This window comes from Schistocerca serialis, chromosome 2, assembly GCF_023864345.2.
Source record: "Schistocerca serialis cubense isolate TAMUIC-IGC-003099 chromosome 2, iqSchSeri2.2, whole genome shotgun sequence".
In the NCBI taxonomy this organism is placed as follows: Eukaryota; Metazoa; Arthropoda; class Insecta; order Orthoptera; family Acrididae; genus Schistocerca; species Schistocerca serialis.
In genome coordinates, this window is record NC_064639.1 from 297,437,480 (window position 1) to 297,457,132 (window position 19,653).

The 19,653-nt window shown below is 40.2% G+C and overlaps 1 protein-coding gene across 2 annotated transcripts in view; it reads left to right on the top strand.

The window, feature by feature from the left end:
* LOC126457064 (NFX1-type zinc finger-containing protein 1-like) overlaps positions 1 to 19,653 on the top strand; it is a 443,455-nt gene that overhangs the window by 377,260 nt on the left and 46,542 nt on the right. For both annotated transcript variants that reach the window (XM_050093063.1, XM_050093062.1), the window contains exon 14: positions 1,449 to 1,666. In XM_050093063.1, coding sequence (XP_049949020.1) covers positions 1,449 to 1,666 — 218 coding nt within the window. The remainder of the gene's footprint in view (positions 1 to 1,448; positions 1,667 to 19,653) is intronic.

Here is a 19,653-nt window from a genome sequence, read left to right on the forward strand (position 1 = left end):
ACATTGGGGGTGATTTTACGAACTCCTCAAACTGCCCTCGTAATAATTGTAATTAGAAATTATGTCTTAGATATCGTCATAAACACTTAGTCCTATAAATTTATCAGTTTGCGTGGCTGCAGATGAATGACAGTGGAAATGTCTATTGGTAGGAGGAACATTGTCTGCGACCGTGTGTGTGTGTGTGTGTTTGTGTGTGTGTGTGTGTGTGTGTGTGTGTTCGCATTTTTATTTCAGTGACTGTTCAATATACCAAAGGGGAATCCATTTGTTTTGAGAGAGAATGATGCTGAGAACTAAACAGTGATATTTCCCAAAGATTCAATTGCTGTGGCTGGATTATTATTATTATTATTATTATTGTTATTATTCCCCCACAAAGTTTTTACCACTGCTCCCTATTACCAATGAGAAGGAAGCCAATAAATTGATGATTAAATAAAATGTTGTTTCATGAATAAATGACTAGAATTATGAACATTGTTATTGTTTATCTCTGTTTTTGCTTGTTCTGCCATTTTTACCACACTATTGATAATCATGTTTTAAAGAACACAACAAAATTAGACCAAACGTTACATTTATTAGCAATAAGATATGTATGGGTATCCTTGTTTCCATATCTTTGTTATGTAAAGAGAATAACCAAATAATCAATTAATACTCCTAACTAGAATGAATCAACTAATCCACAAAGAGACATAACATATTTTTTTCATTATAAATCTGCTGCATTATTTTTTTGGAACCCCTATATATGATTTTCCCCCCCAATTTGTTAACATCGAGTATAGATTTAAGTGTCAGGAAGTCGCTTCTGAAAGTATTTGTATGGAGTGTAGCCATGTATGGAAGTGAAACATGAACGATAAATAGTTTGGGCAAGAAGAGAATAGAAGCTTTCAAAATGTGGTGCTACAGAAGAATGCTGAAGATTAGATGGGTAGATCACATAACTAATGAGGAGGTATTGAATAGAATTGGGGAGAAGAGGAGTTTGTGGCACAACTTGACAAGAAGAAGGGATCGGTTGGTAGGACATGTTCTGAGGCATCAAGGGATCATCAATTTAGCATTGGAGTGCAGCATGGAGGGTAAAAATCGTAGAGGAAGGCCAAGAGATGAATAGACTAAGCAGATTCAGAAGGATGTAGGTTGCAGTAAGTACTGGGAGATGAAGCAGATTGCACAGGATAGAGTAGCATGGAGAGCTGCGTCAAACCAGTCACAGGACTGAAGACCACAACAACAACAACAACAACATATATGATTAGTTGGCAATGGTGGCCCTCATAAACATTGATTGGTGTAGTGTCGCTACAAATTATGTTCATGTGTACTAGATTTGTATCACAGTGTGCTGCAGTGTACCATTATTTAATAATATACTGTTGTCAAGGAAGTAAATTACTCTTGATTGTTTTAAAATTATCTCTATTATATTTCAGAAGCCCTGTGCATGGCATTGTAAACATTTACAATGTACAAAACGTTGCTATGAGCTCTGTGATCGTGATCCATGTTATGAACCTTGTGAAAAAAAGCTTCGGTGTGGCCATGATTGTGTTGGCTTCTGTGGTGAACCGTGTCCTCCTTTATGTAGAATTTGTGATGAAGATGAATTAATGGCAATTTCCTTTGGCTCTGAAAATCAAGAGAGTGCCAGGTATGTTTCTCAATATTTATTTTTAAACTTGATGTTCTGTAGCAGTATTTAAGTATTGTTTCTTCTTTGGATGGTTATTAAATTTTTTTTATTTTTATGATAGTAAATGGCACTACCTTGAACAGTCAAGTCTCCAAATATGATGTAGTTAATGTTGTAAGACCATTATGAAAAGGGAAGTGGCTAGTCACCATATAATGGAGATACTGGGTCACAGATAGGAACAGCAAAAATACTGTTCCAAAAACAGCTTTCGGCCCATAAGGCCTTCATGAAAAATACACACACACACACACACACACACACACACACACGACTGCAGCCTAAAGCAACTGTGGCTACAGTTGCCATCTTCTGCGCATTTATTACGTCTTTTATTATAGTCTGAAAGAAAAATTCCAGTTGTTTTTTCCTGACATTTTAAGAGTAACTATATGAAAATGCTTTAATTGTAACTGAGATCATATAATGAACAGTTCTGTTGAAAGTGAACCTTAGAGAAGCAGCTCAAATTATATAATTAATGAAAATAAAGCAAATCAATACACATGTGAAAATTCGAAGACAAAATTCACTGGTCTAAGTGGCACTTACATAAATGATAGAGGATAGATATATAAAGGTAACTTTTTTGTCTAGACTCTGCTAGTATTGATGAAAAATTTGCTGTATTTGTTATGAATCATGATTGTTTAAAGGCAATCACTTGTTTGTGAGTGTGGCAGTAATCCTTACAATGACGCACTTTCGCAGTTACACAGCTGTTGGTCAACTGATCCTCCTTCCTAGTCGCCATGACCAACTATATCCTCACCCACAATTACTTCTCCTTTGAAGCTATTACCTACAAACAAATCCAGGGTACGGGTGTGGGCACACGCATGGCACCATCCTATGCCAACCTATTCATGGGCCATTTAGAGGAATACTTTATAAAAACCCAGAATCCTAAACCCCTTACCTGGTTCAGATTCACTGATGACATCTTTGCTATCTGGATCGAAGGTGAGGACACCCTATCCAGCATTCCTCCAGAACCTCAACAACATCTCCGCCATTTGCTTCACCTGGTCCTACTCAGCCCAACAAGCCAACTTCCTAGAGGTTGACCTCCACCTCAAAGACCTCCGTCTATATCAAACCTACTAACCACCAGCATTACCTCCACTTCAATAGCCGCCACCCATTCCATACCAAAAAAGCCCTTCCGTACAGCCTAGCCACCCATAGTCATTGCATCTGCAGTGACGAGCAGTCTGTCTCGGAATATACCGAGGGTCTCACTGAAGCATTCACTGTCGGTAATTATCCTCCCAACCTTGTACAAAAACAAATCTCTTGTGCCTTATCTTTCCAGTCTCCCGCCACCTCCCGAAGTCCCACTGTCTGGCCACAGAGGAGCATTCCCCTCATAACTGGAGCAACTGAATTGCATTTTCTGTCAGGGTTTCGATTACCTTTCGTCGTGCCCTGAAATGAGAACTGTCCTGCACACTATCCTTCCCACCCCTCCTACAGTTGTATTCCGCGATGCACCAAACCTACACAATACACTTGTCCACTGTTACACAACCCCTGCTTCCAATCCCTTACCTCGTGGCTCATACCCTTGTAATAGACGTAGATGCAAGGCCTGTCCCATACATCCTTCCTCCACCACCTACTTCAGTCCAGCCACTAACATCACCTATCCCATCAAAGGCAGGGCTACCTGCGAAACCAGTCATGTGATTTACAAGCAAAGCTACAACCCCTGTGCTGCATTCTATTTAGGCATGACAACCAACATGCTGTCTGTCCGCATGAATAGCCACCAACAAACTGCAGCCAAGAAACAAGTGGACCACTCTGTTGCTGAACACCCTACCAAACATGATATCCTTCATTTCAGTGACTGCTGCACAGCCTGTGCCATATGGATCCCTCCCATCATCACCAGCTTTTCTGAATTATGCAGGTGGGAACTTTCCCTGCAATACATCCTGCATTCCTGTAAACCATCCTGGCCTCAACCTTCATTGGTCACAGTCCTCGTCCATCCAGCCCCTTCCTGTTCCCATTCCAACCCTACACAGCCATCATTTCACCACCACATCCAGTCTTTTTATTTTATTTCTCTCCTTTTTTGCTACACCACACTCCCCCTCCCCCGCCAATCTCCCACCTGCCCTCCTTGTAAACTGCAGCACTTCACTGTCTGCTGTCTCCACCATATTATCCCTCCCCCTCCCCTCCCCAGCCTCCTCCTTACCTCCCAACCAGTCGCCACTCCCGTCAGTATAGTTTAGTTCAGTTATGTCATGTTCCATAGATCATTTTCACGATTATTTTATCGATATGATGTGGAACAAGGCATATTACAAGATATATATACACACACATGAATACTGCTAATATTAATATTACTGAAATTTTTGGTTCTACACATTTAGAGGTACATTTTTTTCCCCGAGTTTTGAAACAGAAACTCATCTATGGAATAGAAGGAACTGTCCAAAAGAAATTATTTTAAACTAGATTTAAAACTTGATCTGTTTCCTGCCAGACACTTTATGTTGCTGGGCAAATGATCAAAGATTTTTGTCACGGAATAATGTACTCCTTTTTGAGCAACTTAAAGCAACAATAACGGATAGTAAACGTCATTTTTCCCTCTAGTGTTGTACATATGATCATCACTGTTCTCCGCAAATTGAGATGGATTATTTATAACAAATTTCATTAGAGAAAATATGTACTCTGATGGTGCAGTTAAAAATACCTAACTTCTTGAATAGGTGCCTACATGACATTCTTGGGTGAACACCACTAATTATTCCCACTGCTCTGTTTTGTGCAATCAATACTTTATGTCTAAGTGGTGAGTTACCTCAGAAAACAATTCCATAAGACATTATTGAGTGGAAATATGCAAAGTACGTTAGGAGGCTGATCTGTTTATTAACAGGACTAGCGTTTATACGAAGAGTGAAAGAAGATAAATTTAATTGTTTGAGAAGCTCAGTAATGTGCTTCTTCCAGTTCAAGTTGTCATCAATGTGAACACCCAAAAGTTTGGAGAAATCTACCCTGTTAACTGTGCCCTGTTCATCTGCTACATCAATTATTGGTACAACTCTATTCGGTGTACAGAACTGGATATAGTGAGTTTTTTCAAAATTAAGGGAGAGTCCATTTTCTGAGAACCACGTAATAATTCTTTGAAAGACATCCTTAACAATATCTTCTGCTGCTTTTTCTGGAATGGTATTTATTATAACACTCGTGTCATCTGCAAAAAGCACTAGCTCTGCTTGCTGAACATTTAGTGAGAGGTCACTCACATGAATAAGGAACAGCAGAGGACCCAAAATTGAACCCTTTGGGACTCCCTTTGTGATAACTCCCCATTCATTGGAATTTACCACCGTCCCAACATTATTTGTGTTATTCAACAACTTTTTACTTTCTGTTTTTTAAGTATGATTCAAACCAGCTGTGTCTATAGCCATCAGTTCCATAAAACCTGAGTTTTTCTAAGAGTGTAACATGATCCACACAGTCAAATGCTGTGGAAAGATCACAAAAAATACCAACTGGTGATAATTTGTTATTTAGGGCTTGTACTATTTGATGGGTAAATGTGTAGATAGCATTCTCAGTTGAGTAACCCTTCCGGAATCCAAACTCTGACATGCTGAGTGAATTATTTTCACTTAAATGTGAGACTACTCTTGAATACACAACTTTTTCAAATATTTTAGAAAAAGAAGTCAGCAATCAGACTGATCTAAAATTATTGAAGTCACTTTTGTCCTCTTTCTTATGAAGAGGTTTGACAATTGCGTGTTTCAATCTTTCTAGAAAAATTCCATGTGCCAGCAAAGCATTACGTATATCACTAAGGACTCCACTTATTAAATTATAACAACACCTCAAAATTCTGTTAGAGACTCCATCAACACCATGAGCTCTTGTTTTTCAATATATTTAAAATTCCCATAATTTCAATGGGGGATGTTTGTGCTGTTATTTTTAACATATTTTTTTGCTTCTTCAATTGAACCCTTTAATCCTATTTTTGATGCTATATTCAGGAAGTGATTGTTAAAAATACTTGTTGTGAATTATCACTCACAACATCATCATTTCACTTTGTTGCTATGGTATGCTGTGCACTGTCAGGCTGCCCCATCTCGCTTTTTGCAATATTCCACATAGTTGTGATCTTATCATCCGCATTATTAATTTCTGTCAGAACACACAAGCTTCTCGACTTCTTAATGACTTTCCTCAAAATATTACGTTATCTTTTGTAGTAAGTAAGTAACGTCAGATCCTGACTTATTCTGGCCTGCACATATATTTCCCTTTTCCTCTTACACTGTAGCTTAATTCCCTTAGTAATCCATGGCTTACTTGACTTTGTAATGGCTTTTTTGGATAATGTTTCAGGAAAGCAACTCTCAAATATTGAGACAAAGTTACGGTGGAATAAACTGAATTTGGCATCAGCATCATTTTATGTGTATACTTCATCCCATTCTACCTTTTCTAGGCTGCTCTTAAAACTCTGTATCCTGTTCGCATCAATAAGCCTCCCTGCTTTGTATGAGCCTGCCTCAAGCCTGTAAGGTGCTATACGTGTTATTTCCATTAACTGTGCATCGTGATCAGATAGCCCATTAACAACTTGTTACACATTTATAGTTTCTGCCTGAGCACAGTCTATGAAAACGTTATCGATAAGTGACGTACTATCCTGCTGCACATGTGTTGGAAAACTTACAACACATACTAAATTGAAACAACCAAAGAAAGATTCTTGCTCATTTTTCCTATCCGTATCTTTTAAAAAATCTACGTTAAAGTCACCACAAACCACTAACTGCTTCCTTTTGTCTGACAGGTAGCTCAATAATGCCTCTAGATTTTTCATGAATAGCTGAAAGTTAGCTTGAGGGGATCTGTAGATTGTTACAATTACTATAGAAGTATATTGCAGTTGTAACTCACAAGCACATGCTTCAAGAATCTGATCTACACAAAAACTATTTGTTTGAGAGCTCTGGTACTGCTGTTCGCAGTGTGGTTTCAGTTGCCTGAGACTGAAGTCGTGTGTGTGAGAGTTGCATTTGCATGTGTTACTAAGTTTAGCTCTGATCAACAGCACACATTCGTATACGTATAGAGAGGTTACTATTGTAAGTTTGAATATGTTAAATGATGAAATACAAAGTTCACTACAATAATTTAAACTACTTCCTCTTTTTTAATTGTTTTACACACAACTTTTTTTTTTCTTCTTTTACTTTTTTTTTTTTTTTTTTTTTTTTTTTTTTTTTTTTTTTTTTTTTGTTCAAATTTATACATGTTATGAATGGTATACTCATCTTTAGAACTATCACTTCTATGTCATGTTTATTACAAAATATTATATGAAGCAAAGAGAACATTTTCTTTTGGTACCATGTATTCTTGTTGTATGACAATGACTGTTTAAATAGTGTTTAGATAGCTGATCGTGAAGTATCCTCAGGAAAATCATAGCATTTTCACATGCATATTTCAAATGAGAAGTCACTTCATTATTATCTTTAAATGATGTAAATAAACGATTTTCAATTACAGTAGTTGAGTAGAGACTGGTTCTACATGTTTCACAGTCATATAGTACATCTGTTATTCAGTAAATAGCATGCTACATAAGCTAAGGCCCGATGATCTATGGAGTCACGCACATCATCTGAGCAAGAACTAGGAAGTAGCTGAATCATAGCAGTGTCATTGCAGACATTCAGATCACTTTTATTCAAAAGTTCATTAATACCATCATTTCCCAGAATGTAACACAAATTGTTCAGTGGCTTGTAATCATCACATTTTCACAAGTTGGTATTAGTAATACCATGTTGCTTTATACAACAAAAGAAATTCTCTAGAGCATCTTGATTGAAGGGGTTCAAATTTAAGTACTTAAACCCTACTTCTTTTAAGTTCTTCCACAAGAAAATAAAATACTTTAATGTAAACTGCCAACCTTTTATATAACTAAACAAATTAGTCATGTTTCTACTTGTTTTCAAATCTGTCATTTGTCAGCTGCCTATTTCCTTCAGTAGGCTGTACCATACTTCTATATGTGGTGAATTTTCTGACAGTATTTTCCCATCACTTGCATATTGCTCATTATTGTTGAATGAATCAAAGAGATTGTCTGTTTTTACTACAAACTCAGCTGTGTGTAGCCTCAGATGGTAATATCTGTGTAGAAATATATGTTTCGATTGATGCTGCAACTGTATGGCTCACTTGTTCAGCAGCAACTTTGACCTTCATTTTGACATAGGAATCAGAAAAGTTAAAGTGTTTTGCTTTTAGTTTGGATAGAGTTTCAAATCTCTTCTTCTGATCCAAAGTGGAATATCCGAAAGTCCAGTATATTTCGTTTGCTTCACACCATTCTGTAAGAGCCGTCTGGTTTGTTGCATTACAAATGACTTTGAATCAAATATGCGAAGTTCACTTATTATGTGTACGATGAGTGCTGTCCAATGGTTACAGTGAAAAGTGGTTGCAATAAAGTAATATGCAAGAAATGCCTTTCAGCTTATACTAATGCATTATTAGCAGCTTCAGGTGACCATAATAAATTACCCAAATCCTGATTGCCATATATTAACTGTTTGTGTACCTCATAATACATTCCATCATCCAGAGACATTTCATCAAAAAGTAGAACACAGTTCTTGGCATTTTCATCCATATTAATTACTTCCATTGTTAATATATTTGTCAAAGATCGATTAAATCCTGTAACAAATGGTATGTGGGAAAGCACTGACTGAAGGGGTCGGGCTTTGGAAGAGAGAAGTATGTAACCAAGTATCTATACAATTGGGAATTACACTTGTAAATAGATAAAGCAAATACCTTATCTTGTCTAGAATATCACATTGCTGCAGATATGATAAGGAAAGTTGCTACTCACCATATAGCGGAGATGCTGAGTTGCAGATAGGCACAACAAAAAGACTGTCACAATTCAAACTTTCGGCCATTAAGGTTTCAGTTGCCTGAGACTGCAATCGTGTGTGTGTGTGTGTGTGTGTGTGTGTGTGTGTGTGTGTGTGTGTGGGTGGGTGTGTGTGCGTGCGTGCTCGCGCGCACAGGCTGTGCATGTGTATTTGTGTCCATTGTTGACGAAGGTCTTAATGGTCGAAAGCTTTAATTGTGAGAGTCTTTTTGTTGTGTCTATCTACGACTCAGCATCTCTGCTATATGGTGAGTAGCAACTTTCCTTCTCATAATACTATTACATTTTATCCTGGATTTTCCATTGTTTGACATTGCCGCAGATGGTTTATTCGCATACCTTAGTTAGCTATTAATAAATGTTTTTGTCACATCATTTAACACTTCTTCAATTAATCGAAATTTCCAGTCATCGTATAGTTCTCTCAGAATTTTCAACTGGTTGCCCTCATTCTGTAGCTTTTATAATAATAATTATTATTTACCTACTCTGGCAAGTGTATTTTAATGCAATTTTTAAAAAAAAAATTTCTTGTTGTTAAATCACATTTTGAACCTCACACCCTTACTACTTTCACCTTCATAAATAGGTGTGCACAAAAATCTGTTCTCATCATCATCTGTCACTGAGAAAGGGGACTGGTTGGTTCCTCCAATATTTTATAGTTTGCATTGCAACCTGTATCATGTGCACACTTATTTTTTCATTTGATGTGGTGAAAACAGTGTCTCTTCTACTAGTGCTACTACCAGCACCAGCACAATCACCACAACCTGTGTAACATAAATAGGGGGAATCCTGGTATAACACCAATTCCATATGCCTTAGAATAACTCAAGGCTTTAGCCCGTGTGTAGAGATGTTTATAAAAATCTGCTTGGCAAAAATGATCCTCTCATACGTAGTAACAACTACATTTAATGTCTTCAGCTACATTAAAAATTGATTTCCACTTTTTTTGGATATCTCACTCTTTGATGCAACTGGGGATTTGTAGAAAAGTTTGTTCTGAAGTTCTGGGGTTAAAAAATAACCACTTTTGCATCCAGGAAATTGACATGAGTACTTCTATCTCAATCTGGAATTTTTTTCTTCCTTTATGATATGTCTCTGAAATGTCACCCAAACCAAATATTCTGAAAGAAAATAAGTCAGACTCAGACCACATGGATGATAAATTAATTCCACATATAGTTCGCTGTATTAAACTTTAACAGAGCAACTGAATTTTTGTTTGAATGATGTAACACTTCTGCTCTGGTTGCTATTACCAAAAGTAACATTCCTTTTAGACTCAGAAAAGAATATTTCTCCTCTGTGCTACAGATCTGCACTTTATGCAACTCCATACAGTGTGAGCATACATCATCTGTATTTAATATAGCTATAAATTGTTCCAAAACAGATTTTAATTGCAACTGCATTGAATAGAACTACTGATACAGTGAAGTTTGTAACACTGCTGACTACCATTTAAGCATATATCACTACATATCATGATATAGACCAAATCAAGCTGTAGACAATATTATGAAATAGTTAATGCTGTAAACATTTATTACAATGTGTTGAGAAATATCCTGGGAGAAGATTTCTGCTACACTGAACATTGCTACAACAATACGTGTGAATGTCATTCTAGTTGAAGAACCTGCTTTGTGTGACTTTTGAACAGTTGTAAGGAATTGTTGTAGTTGTTGTTGTTGTGGTCTTCAGTCCTGAGACTGGTTTGATGCAGCTCTCCACGCTACCCTATCCTGTGCAAGTTTCTTCATCTCCCAGTACTTACTGCAACCTACATCCTTCTGAATCTACTTAATGTATTCATCTCTTGGCCTCTCTCTACGATTTTTACCCTCCATGCTGCCCTCCAATGCTAAATTTGTGACCCCTTGATGCCTCAGAACATGTCCTACTAACCAGTCCCTTCTTCTCGTCAAGTTGTGTCACAAAATCCTCATCTCCCCAATTCTATTCAATACCTCCTCTGGCGCAGTGGTTAGACACTGGACTCGCATTCGGGAGGACGACGGTTCAATCCCGCGTCCGGCCTTCCTGATTTAGGTTTTCCGTGATTTCCCTAAATCGCTCCAGGCAAATGCCGGGATGGTTCCTTTCAAAGGGCACGGCCGACTTCCTTCCCCGTCCTTCCCTAATCCGATGAGACCGATGACCTCGCTGTCTGGTCTCCTTCCCCGAAACAACCAACCAACCAACCAATACCTCCTCATTAGTTATGTGATCTACCCATCTAATCTTCAGCATTCTTCTGTAGCACCACATTTCGAAAGCTTCTATTCTCTTCTTGTCCAAACTATTTATCGTCCATGTTTCCCTTCCAAACATGGCTACACTCCATACAAATACTTTCAGAAACGACTTCCTTACACTTAAATCTATACTCGATGTTAACAAATTTCTCTTCTTCAGAAACGATTTCCTTGCCATTGCCAGTCTACATTTTATATCCTCTCTACTTTGACCATCATCAGTTATTTTGCTCCCCAAATAGCAAAACTCCTTTACTACTTTAAGTGTCTCACTTCCTAATCTAATTCCCTCAGTATCACCCGATTTAATTTGACTACATTCCATTATCCTCGTTTTGCTTTTGTTGATGTTCACCTTATATCCTCCTTTCAAGACACTATCCATTCCGTTCAACTGCTCTTCCAAGTCCTTTGCTGTCTCTGACAGAATTACAATGTCATCGGTGAACCTCAAAGTTTGTATTTCTTCTCCATGGATTTTAATACCTACTCCGAATTTCTCTTTTGTTTCCTTTACTGCTTGCTCAATATACAGATTGAATAACGTTGGGGAGGGGCTACAATCCTGTCTCACTCCCTTCCCAACCACTGCCTCCCTTTCGTGCCCCTCACCCCTTATAACTGCCATCTGGTTTCTGTACAAATTGTAGATAGCCTTTCGCTCCCTGTATTTTACCCCTGCCACCTTTAGAATTTGGAAGAGAGTATTCCAGTCAACATTGTCAAAAGCTTTCTCTAAGTCTACAAATGCTAGAAACGTAGGTTTGCCTTTCCTTAATCTTTCTTCTAAGATAAGTCGTAAGGTCAGTACTGCCTCACGTGTTCCAGTGTTTCTACGGAATCCAAACTGATCTTCCCCGAGGTTGGCTTCTACTAGTTTTTCCATTCGTCTGTAAAGAATTCGTGTTAGTATTTTGCAGCTGTGACGTATTAAACTGATAGTTCGGTAATTTTCACATCTGTCAACAGCTGCTTTCTTTGGGATTGGAATTATTATATTCTTCTTGAAGTCTGAGGGTGCTTCACCTGTCTCATACATCTTGCTCACCAGATGGTAGAGTTTTGTCAGGACTGGCTCTCCGAAGGCCGTCAGTAGTTCTAATGGAATGTTGTCTACTCCCGGAGCCTTGTTTCGGCTCTGGTCTTTCAGTGCTCTGTCAAACTCTTCACGCAGTATCATATCTCCCATTTCATCTTCATCTACATCCCCTTCCATTTCCATAATATTGTCCTCAAGTACATCGCCCTTGTATAGACCCTCTATATACTCCTTCCACTTTTCTGCTTTCCCTTCTTTGGTTAGAACTGGGTTTCCATCTGAGCTCTTGATATACATACAAGTGGTTCTCTCTTCTCCAAAGGTCTCTTTAATTTTCCTGTAGGCAGTATCTATCTTACCACTAGTGAGATAAGCCTCTACATCCTTACATTTGTCCTCCAGCCATCCCTGCTTAGCCATTTTGCACTTCCTGTCGATCTCATTTTTGAGACATTTGTATTCCTTTTTGCCTGCTTCATTTACTGCATTTTTATATTTTCTCCTTTCATCAATTCAATTCAATATTTCTTCTGTTACCCAAGGATTTCTACTAGCCCTCATCTTTTTACCTACTTGATCCCCTGCTGCCTTCACTACTTCATCCCTCAGAGTTACCCATTCTTTTTCTACTGTACTTCTTTCCCCCACTGCTGCCAATTGTTCCCTTATGCTCTCCCTGAAACTCTGTACAACCTCTGGTTTAGTCAGTTTATCCAGGTCCCATCTCCTTAAATTCCCACCTTTTTGCAGTTGCTTCAGTTTTAATCTACAGGTCATAACCAATAGCTTGTGGTCAGAGTCCACATCTGCCCCTGTAAAAGTCTTACAATTTAAAACCAGGTTCCTAAATCTCTGTCTTACCATTATACACTCCTGGAAATTGAAATAAGAACACCGTGAATTCATTGTCCCAGGAAGGGGAAACTTTATTGACACATTCCTGGGGTCAGATACATCACATGATCACACTGACAGAACCACAGGCACATAGACACAGGCAACAGAGCATGCACAATGTCGGCACTAGTCCAGTGTATATCCACCTTTCGCAGCAATGCAGGCTGCTATTCTCCCATGGAGACGATCGTAGAGATGCTGGATGTAGTCCTGTGGAACGGCTTGCCATGCCATTTCCACCTGGCGCCTCAGTTGGACCAGCGTTCATGCTGGACGTGCAGACCGCGTGAGACGACGCTTCATCCAGTCCCAAACATGCTCAATGGGGGACAGATCCGGAGATCCTGCTGGCCAGGGTAGTTGACCTACACCTTCTAGAGCACGTTGGGTGGCACGGGATACATGCGGACGTGCATTGCCCTGTTGGAACAGCAAGTTCCCTTGCCGGTCTAGGAATGGTAGAACGATGGGTTCGATGACGGTTTGGATGTACCGTGCACTATTCAGTGTCCCCTTGACGATCACCAGTGGTGTACGACCAGTGTAGGAGATCGCTCCCCACACCATGATGCCGGGTGTTGGCCCTGTGTGCCTCGGTCGTATGCAGTCCTGATTGTGGCGCTCACCTGCACGGCGCCAAACACGCATACGACCATCATTGGCACCAAGGCAGAAGCGACTCTGATCGCTGAAGACGACACGTCTCCATTCGTCCCTCCATTCACGCCTGTCGCAACGCCGCTGGAGGCGGGCTGCACGATGTTGGGGCGTGAGCGGAAGACGGCCTAACGGTGTGCGGGACCGTAGCCCAGCTTCATGGAGACGGTTGCGAATGGTCCTCGCCGATACCCCAGGAGCAACAGCGTCCCTAATTTGCTGGTAAGTGGCGGTGCGGTCCCCTACGGCACTGCGTAGGATCCTACGGTCTTGGCGTGCATCCGTGCGTCGCTGCGGTCCGGTCCCAGGTCGACGGGCACGTGCACCTTCCGCCGACCACTGGCGACAACATCGATGTACTGTGGAGACCTCACGCCCCACGTGTTGAGCAATTCGGCGGTACGTCCACCCGGCCTCCCGCATGCCCACTATACGCCCTAGCTCAAAGTCCGTCAACTGCACATACGGTTCACGTCCACGCTGTCGCGGCATGCTACCAGTGTTAAAGACTGCGATGGAGCTCCGTATGCCACGGCAAACTGGCTGACACTGACGGCGGTGGTGCACAAATGCTGCGCAGCTAGCGCCATTCGACGGCCAACACCGCGGTTCCTGGTGTGTCCGCTGTGCCGTGCGTGTGATCATTGCTTGTACAGCCCTCTCGCAGTGTCCGGAGCAAGTATGGTGGGTCTGACACACCGGTGTCAATGTGTTCTTTTTTCCATTTCCAGGAGTGTATAATCTATCTGAAACCTGTCAGTATCTCCAGGCTTCTTCCATGTATACAACCTTCTTTTATGATTGTTGAACCAGGTGTTAGCTATGATTAAGTTGTGCTCTGTGCAAAATTCTACCAGACGGCTTCCTCTTTCATTTCTTAGCCCCAATCCATATTCACCTACTATGTTTCCTTCTCTCCCTTTTCCTACACTCGAATTCCAGTCACCCATGACTATTAAATTTTCGTCTCCCTTCACTATCTGAATAATTTCTTTTATCTCATCATACATTTCATCAATTTCTTCATCATCTGCAGAGCTAGCTGGCATATAAACTTGTACTACTGTACTAGGCGTGGGCTTCGTGTCTATCTTGGCCACAATAATGCGTGCACTATGCTGTTTGTAGTAGCTTACCCGCAAGCCTATTTTTTTATTTATTATTGAACCTATTCCTGCGTTACCTCTTATTTGATTTTGTATTTATAACCCTGTATTCACCTGACAAAAAGTCTTGTTCCTCCTGCCACCGAATTTCACTAATTCCCACTATATCTAACTTTAACCTATCCATTTCCCTTTTTAAATTTTCTAACCTACCTACTTCACTAATTCCCACTATATCTAACTTTAACCTATCCATGTCCCTTTTTAAATTTTCTAACCTACACGCTCCAATCCGTAGAACTCCAGTTTTCTTTCTCCTGATAACAACGTCCTCTTGAGTAGTCCCCGCCCGGAGATCCGAATGGGGGACTATTTTACCTCCAGAATATTTTACCCAAGAGGACGCCATCATCATTTAACCATACAGTAAAGCTGTATGCCCTCGGGAAAAATTACGGCTGTAGTTTCCCCTTGCTTTCAGCCGTTCGCGGTACCAGAACAGCAAGGCCGTTTTGGTAAGGAATTACCAATTTTATATGAATGCATGGTGTCTGTTCTTTTGGACATGTATGGAATCCACAGCTACGATACATCTTATGTAAGTTGAAGAAGGAAGGGAAAGAAAGGGAAGGGAAGGGACTGTTGATGTCAGCTGCATCAGTACTGTGTGCAGCATCAGCTGTGAGAGAGAAAATGTGTGCCAAACCGGGATTCAAACCCGGGATCTCTTACTTTCTAGGCAGTTGTGTTGACCACTGCACCATCCAGACACAGTGTTTATTGCAAATTCTTGGACTATCTCTGCCAACCCACATTCCCACCTGTCTGCAGTCCCTGTCCATGTCCTCCATGCTCGCTGCTTTGAGATCCCCACAGGAGGTCGTATGTAACGGTGATTTCGCACTGAAGAAGGTGGATTGCTCGCACATTGAAGTGAGTCAATTGTATGAATGCATGGTGTCTGTTCTTTTGAACACATCTGAAAGACCGAGCGAGGTGGCACAGTGGTTAGCACACTGGACTCGCATTCGGGAGGACGACGGTTCAATCCCGTCTCCAGCCATCCTGATTTAGGTTTTCCGTGATTTCCCTAAAATCGCTTCAGGCAAATGCTGGGATGGTTCCTTTGAAAGGGCACGGCCGATTTCCTTCCCCGTCCTTCCCTCACCCGAGCTTGCGCTCCGTCTCTAATGACCTCGTTGTCGACGGGACGTTAAACACTAATCTCCTCCTCCTCCACATCTGAAAGAGCAGACACCACACCTTCATATAATTGATTTGCGTTGATGGGCAATGAATCCGCCACATTCAGTGTAGATGCACCAATTTCATTCAGTCCCCCAGCAGCAATCTCAAAGTAGAGAGCATGGAGGACCCTGACGTGAACAGGGATGGTGCTAGATTGGAATGTGGGTCAACATTTGTGATAAGCACTGTGTCCTGATGGCACAGTGGTCAACGCAACTATTAAGCAGGAGATTCTGGGTTCAAATCCCGGTTCAGCACACATTTTCATTCATCACTGCTGATGGCGGGCACAGTCCTGATGCAGCTGATATCAGTAGTTCCTCCGTTTCCTTTCCTTTGTCCCCTCTCCTCCATCAATTTACATAATTACTGATTTGGTATGTAAGCTAGTAAAAACACTTTTTAACTAGAATGAAAGTTATATACTGTGCAGAAAGCTCAATATAACTTATGGGAATGTAGCTGACTGACGTCATCAGCAGCTGCCAGTATTTCAACAGGTGACATCTCTGTACTTTTCAAGGCAAAACTGCAGCACGTAAGTGCTGTGCAAGTGAATATTTACTGTTGAAAAAAAAAAAAGAAACAGTAAAAAAATACTTTAGACATTACAATTACAGATCAACTTGTGGGCAACATGTAACAACATTCACTAAATTCCATTTCAGCTGCCACAGTACAGTGTAAACCCAAATAGATTATCTTCCTTACAAATGGTAAAAATGAAACAGTACTAATGTAAATGTGTTCACATGTTGTTAATAGGTACAATAAACTGTAGCAGAAATCAACGCACTAGAACAGTCCTTCCATTCAACGAAAATTTCAAAGCGGATAATACACCAGTCTCATCCGTCATTGAATGTACTAGTTAATCCTGTATAAATAGCGTTCACTAAATACAGTAGTATTTCATGCTAAACCATATAATCCCATGTACAAATGTGCACGTTGTAATCTTACCCTCACACACATCAGCATTAAATTTTCCAGTCTCTTCATTTGTTTCAAAAGTTTCGAGAGGCATAAGATTTTATTTATCTTCATTTTCTCATTGTTGGCTGCAGTCGTGACTAAGGGTAGGTTCGTGAGGCTGAAATTTCTTTAACGTTGTGGGTTCCCGTTGACATAATAATTTTTGAAGATTTGCCTGTCTTACTCTTGAATTTTATTTTTTGTCACATTCTTACAGTATCACACGATCTTTACAATTTCCACTTCTATAACACCACAAAACAAGTCTGTTTCCATCAAAGGCATGCCCACTACCACTTACATTCTGTGATACCAACAATAATCCAAAGAGTTTACAAAGCAAAAGAATTTACTAACTTTCTTGATAAAAGAAGAATATTCACCAAATTATATCACTATTTTGTAAATGAATCCAGAAATAAATTTAATAATCAGCATTAGATTGTGCAACTAATAATATGAATTTTAAGTATACCAGATATTTTGTAATTTCAAATATTTCTAAAAGAAGAGTAATTTTAACTGTACATATCGATTGTGACAAATTAATTTCTTTTTATACATTTTAGCCTGAAATATAATACGTTGTATGCCAAATCGTATGTAATTCCTTTAGGGAAACAGCTGAGATAATTTTAACCTGTACAAAATTCGAAAGTACTTTTTGGTATTGGCTATTTCTATATATATAAAAAAGGTAATGTTTTAGGAGGGTGTCCCATTACAACTTATACGTAAAATATTTTTGCTATATAATAGTAAATAGCACAATAACTAGTTTAAGGCCAACGGCCTCACTGATATGGTAACACCAAAGTTAAGCACTGTCATGCTTGGCTAGCACTTGGATGGGTCACTTTCTGGGTCTGACGAGCGCTGTTGGCAAGCATGGGGTGCACTCAGCCCTCAAGGGCTGAGGAGCTACTTGATTGAGAAGTAGTGGCTCCAGTGATGATGGCCGCGAGTGCAGTGTGCTGACAAAATGCCCCTCCATGTTTGTAGCCAATGATGCCTGTCAGCTGAGAATGACACAGTGGTAGGTTGGTATCGCTGGACCTTCCAAGGCATGTTTGGATGAAGAGTAAGATTACTCAGCATAAACAGTGGCAAGAAGCTACATCATATTCAAAGGAGAATTACATATTCACGCCATGACAAGATTAATAAAATTGAATGCAAATTATGTCAAAAGCTGTTGACATAGAATTTTCCATTAAATACAAGAAAGTACAAAAAGTAGATGTGAACAAAAACATCATCAAATACAAATCATATACTTACAACACAGTTAAATCACACAATACACGCAGTTATTCATAAGCAGGAACAAATCGACACACATTCGCACCCTATGATGAAACCAGATAGATAGATAAAAAATTGACTCACCAAGCAGTGGCAGAGAAAACACACAAAAGTTAATGGAACTTGCAAGCTTTCAGAGTCAGTATCTCCTCCTCTTAGGTGCGTTGAAGGGAAAGTACGAGAGGTGAAGGAAAGTGACTGGTGATGTTTAAGAAATGAGAAGAATTATGGAAAAGATGGTCAGAATTCCAGTTCATAGAAAATATACCAGATGAGCTGAGAAGGAAAGACATTGTTGGGGACTGCACCAGATGAGATTTGTAAACTTGAGAGCTTAGAGTTGAAGATCGTGTTCTCAGCCTCTTATCTAAGGCACTCTCACCTCCCCAATTATTTGTATTATCCAGGGTTTCACTTTCAGCTCTAAATCTGTATGTAATCATGCTGTTTTGGTGAAGGACCAATTTTCTTTCATGTGCAATGTTAACTGGAAATATCACTTTGTACCCCAATTGTAAAACAGTTCCAACAGCAAACATGCCATTGCATCCTTCCTTGAACAGTTCCTACAACAATCCCAACTTGCTACCTCAAAATCACCCTTCACAAGCCTTCCAAGAATTCCTAACATTCAACATTGCTTCACAACTCTTTCCCATATCCCTATAACTTGACCCTAACCTGTCTCTGCAGAACTCCTAACTCTTTATTGCCTAAAAAGTGATGACTCCATCATTATTCCCCTGCCAGACAAGGAATCTGGCAGTGTGGTACTTGATCAACGGGAGTATGTAAGCGAGGAGCTATGTCAGCTGTCTGAAACCTCTGTGTACAGCATCTGCTATCAAGATCCTGTTGCTGTGATACAAACTGACCTACAGTTCCTCCTTTAAACCTCAGGCTCCTCACAAGGACTAACACCTCAATCAACAGAACTTCTTATCCCATCAAAACTGCACTCTCCCAACTTTTATCTTCTTCCTAAGATCCACGACCTCAATCACTCTGGCCATCCTGTAGCTGCTAGCTTCATAGCATCTACTGAACATGGATCTTCCTAAGTTGATCAACACCTGCAACTTATAGCGCAAAGACTCCCCTCCTATTGAAGACCCCAACCATTTCCTAAAGTGTCTGAAATTCTGGCCCATTCCTCCCCATGACACACCTTGCTTGTCACCATTGATGCCATCTCCCTCTACAGCAACATTGCCCATGTACATCTGTGTGCAACTGAACGTCACCTCAACCAGCACCTCCCCCCAACCCCCCCCCCACCCCCCCACCCCCACCCACCACCACCAGATTCCTGACCTGTGACTTACAACTGCTGTCATGCATTTGGAGTGTAGACATCAAGTAAATAGAGAGGTCCACAGTATCCAGTTCAGTGTATGTGGTATCTGTTCTGTGTGCACCAATGTTAGGATGTCTCCATTCATTTTTTGCATTGTGGCTTGATGATGATGCTAATG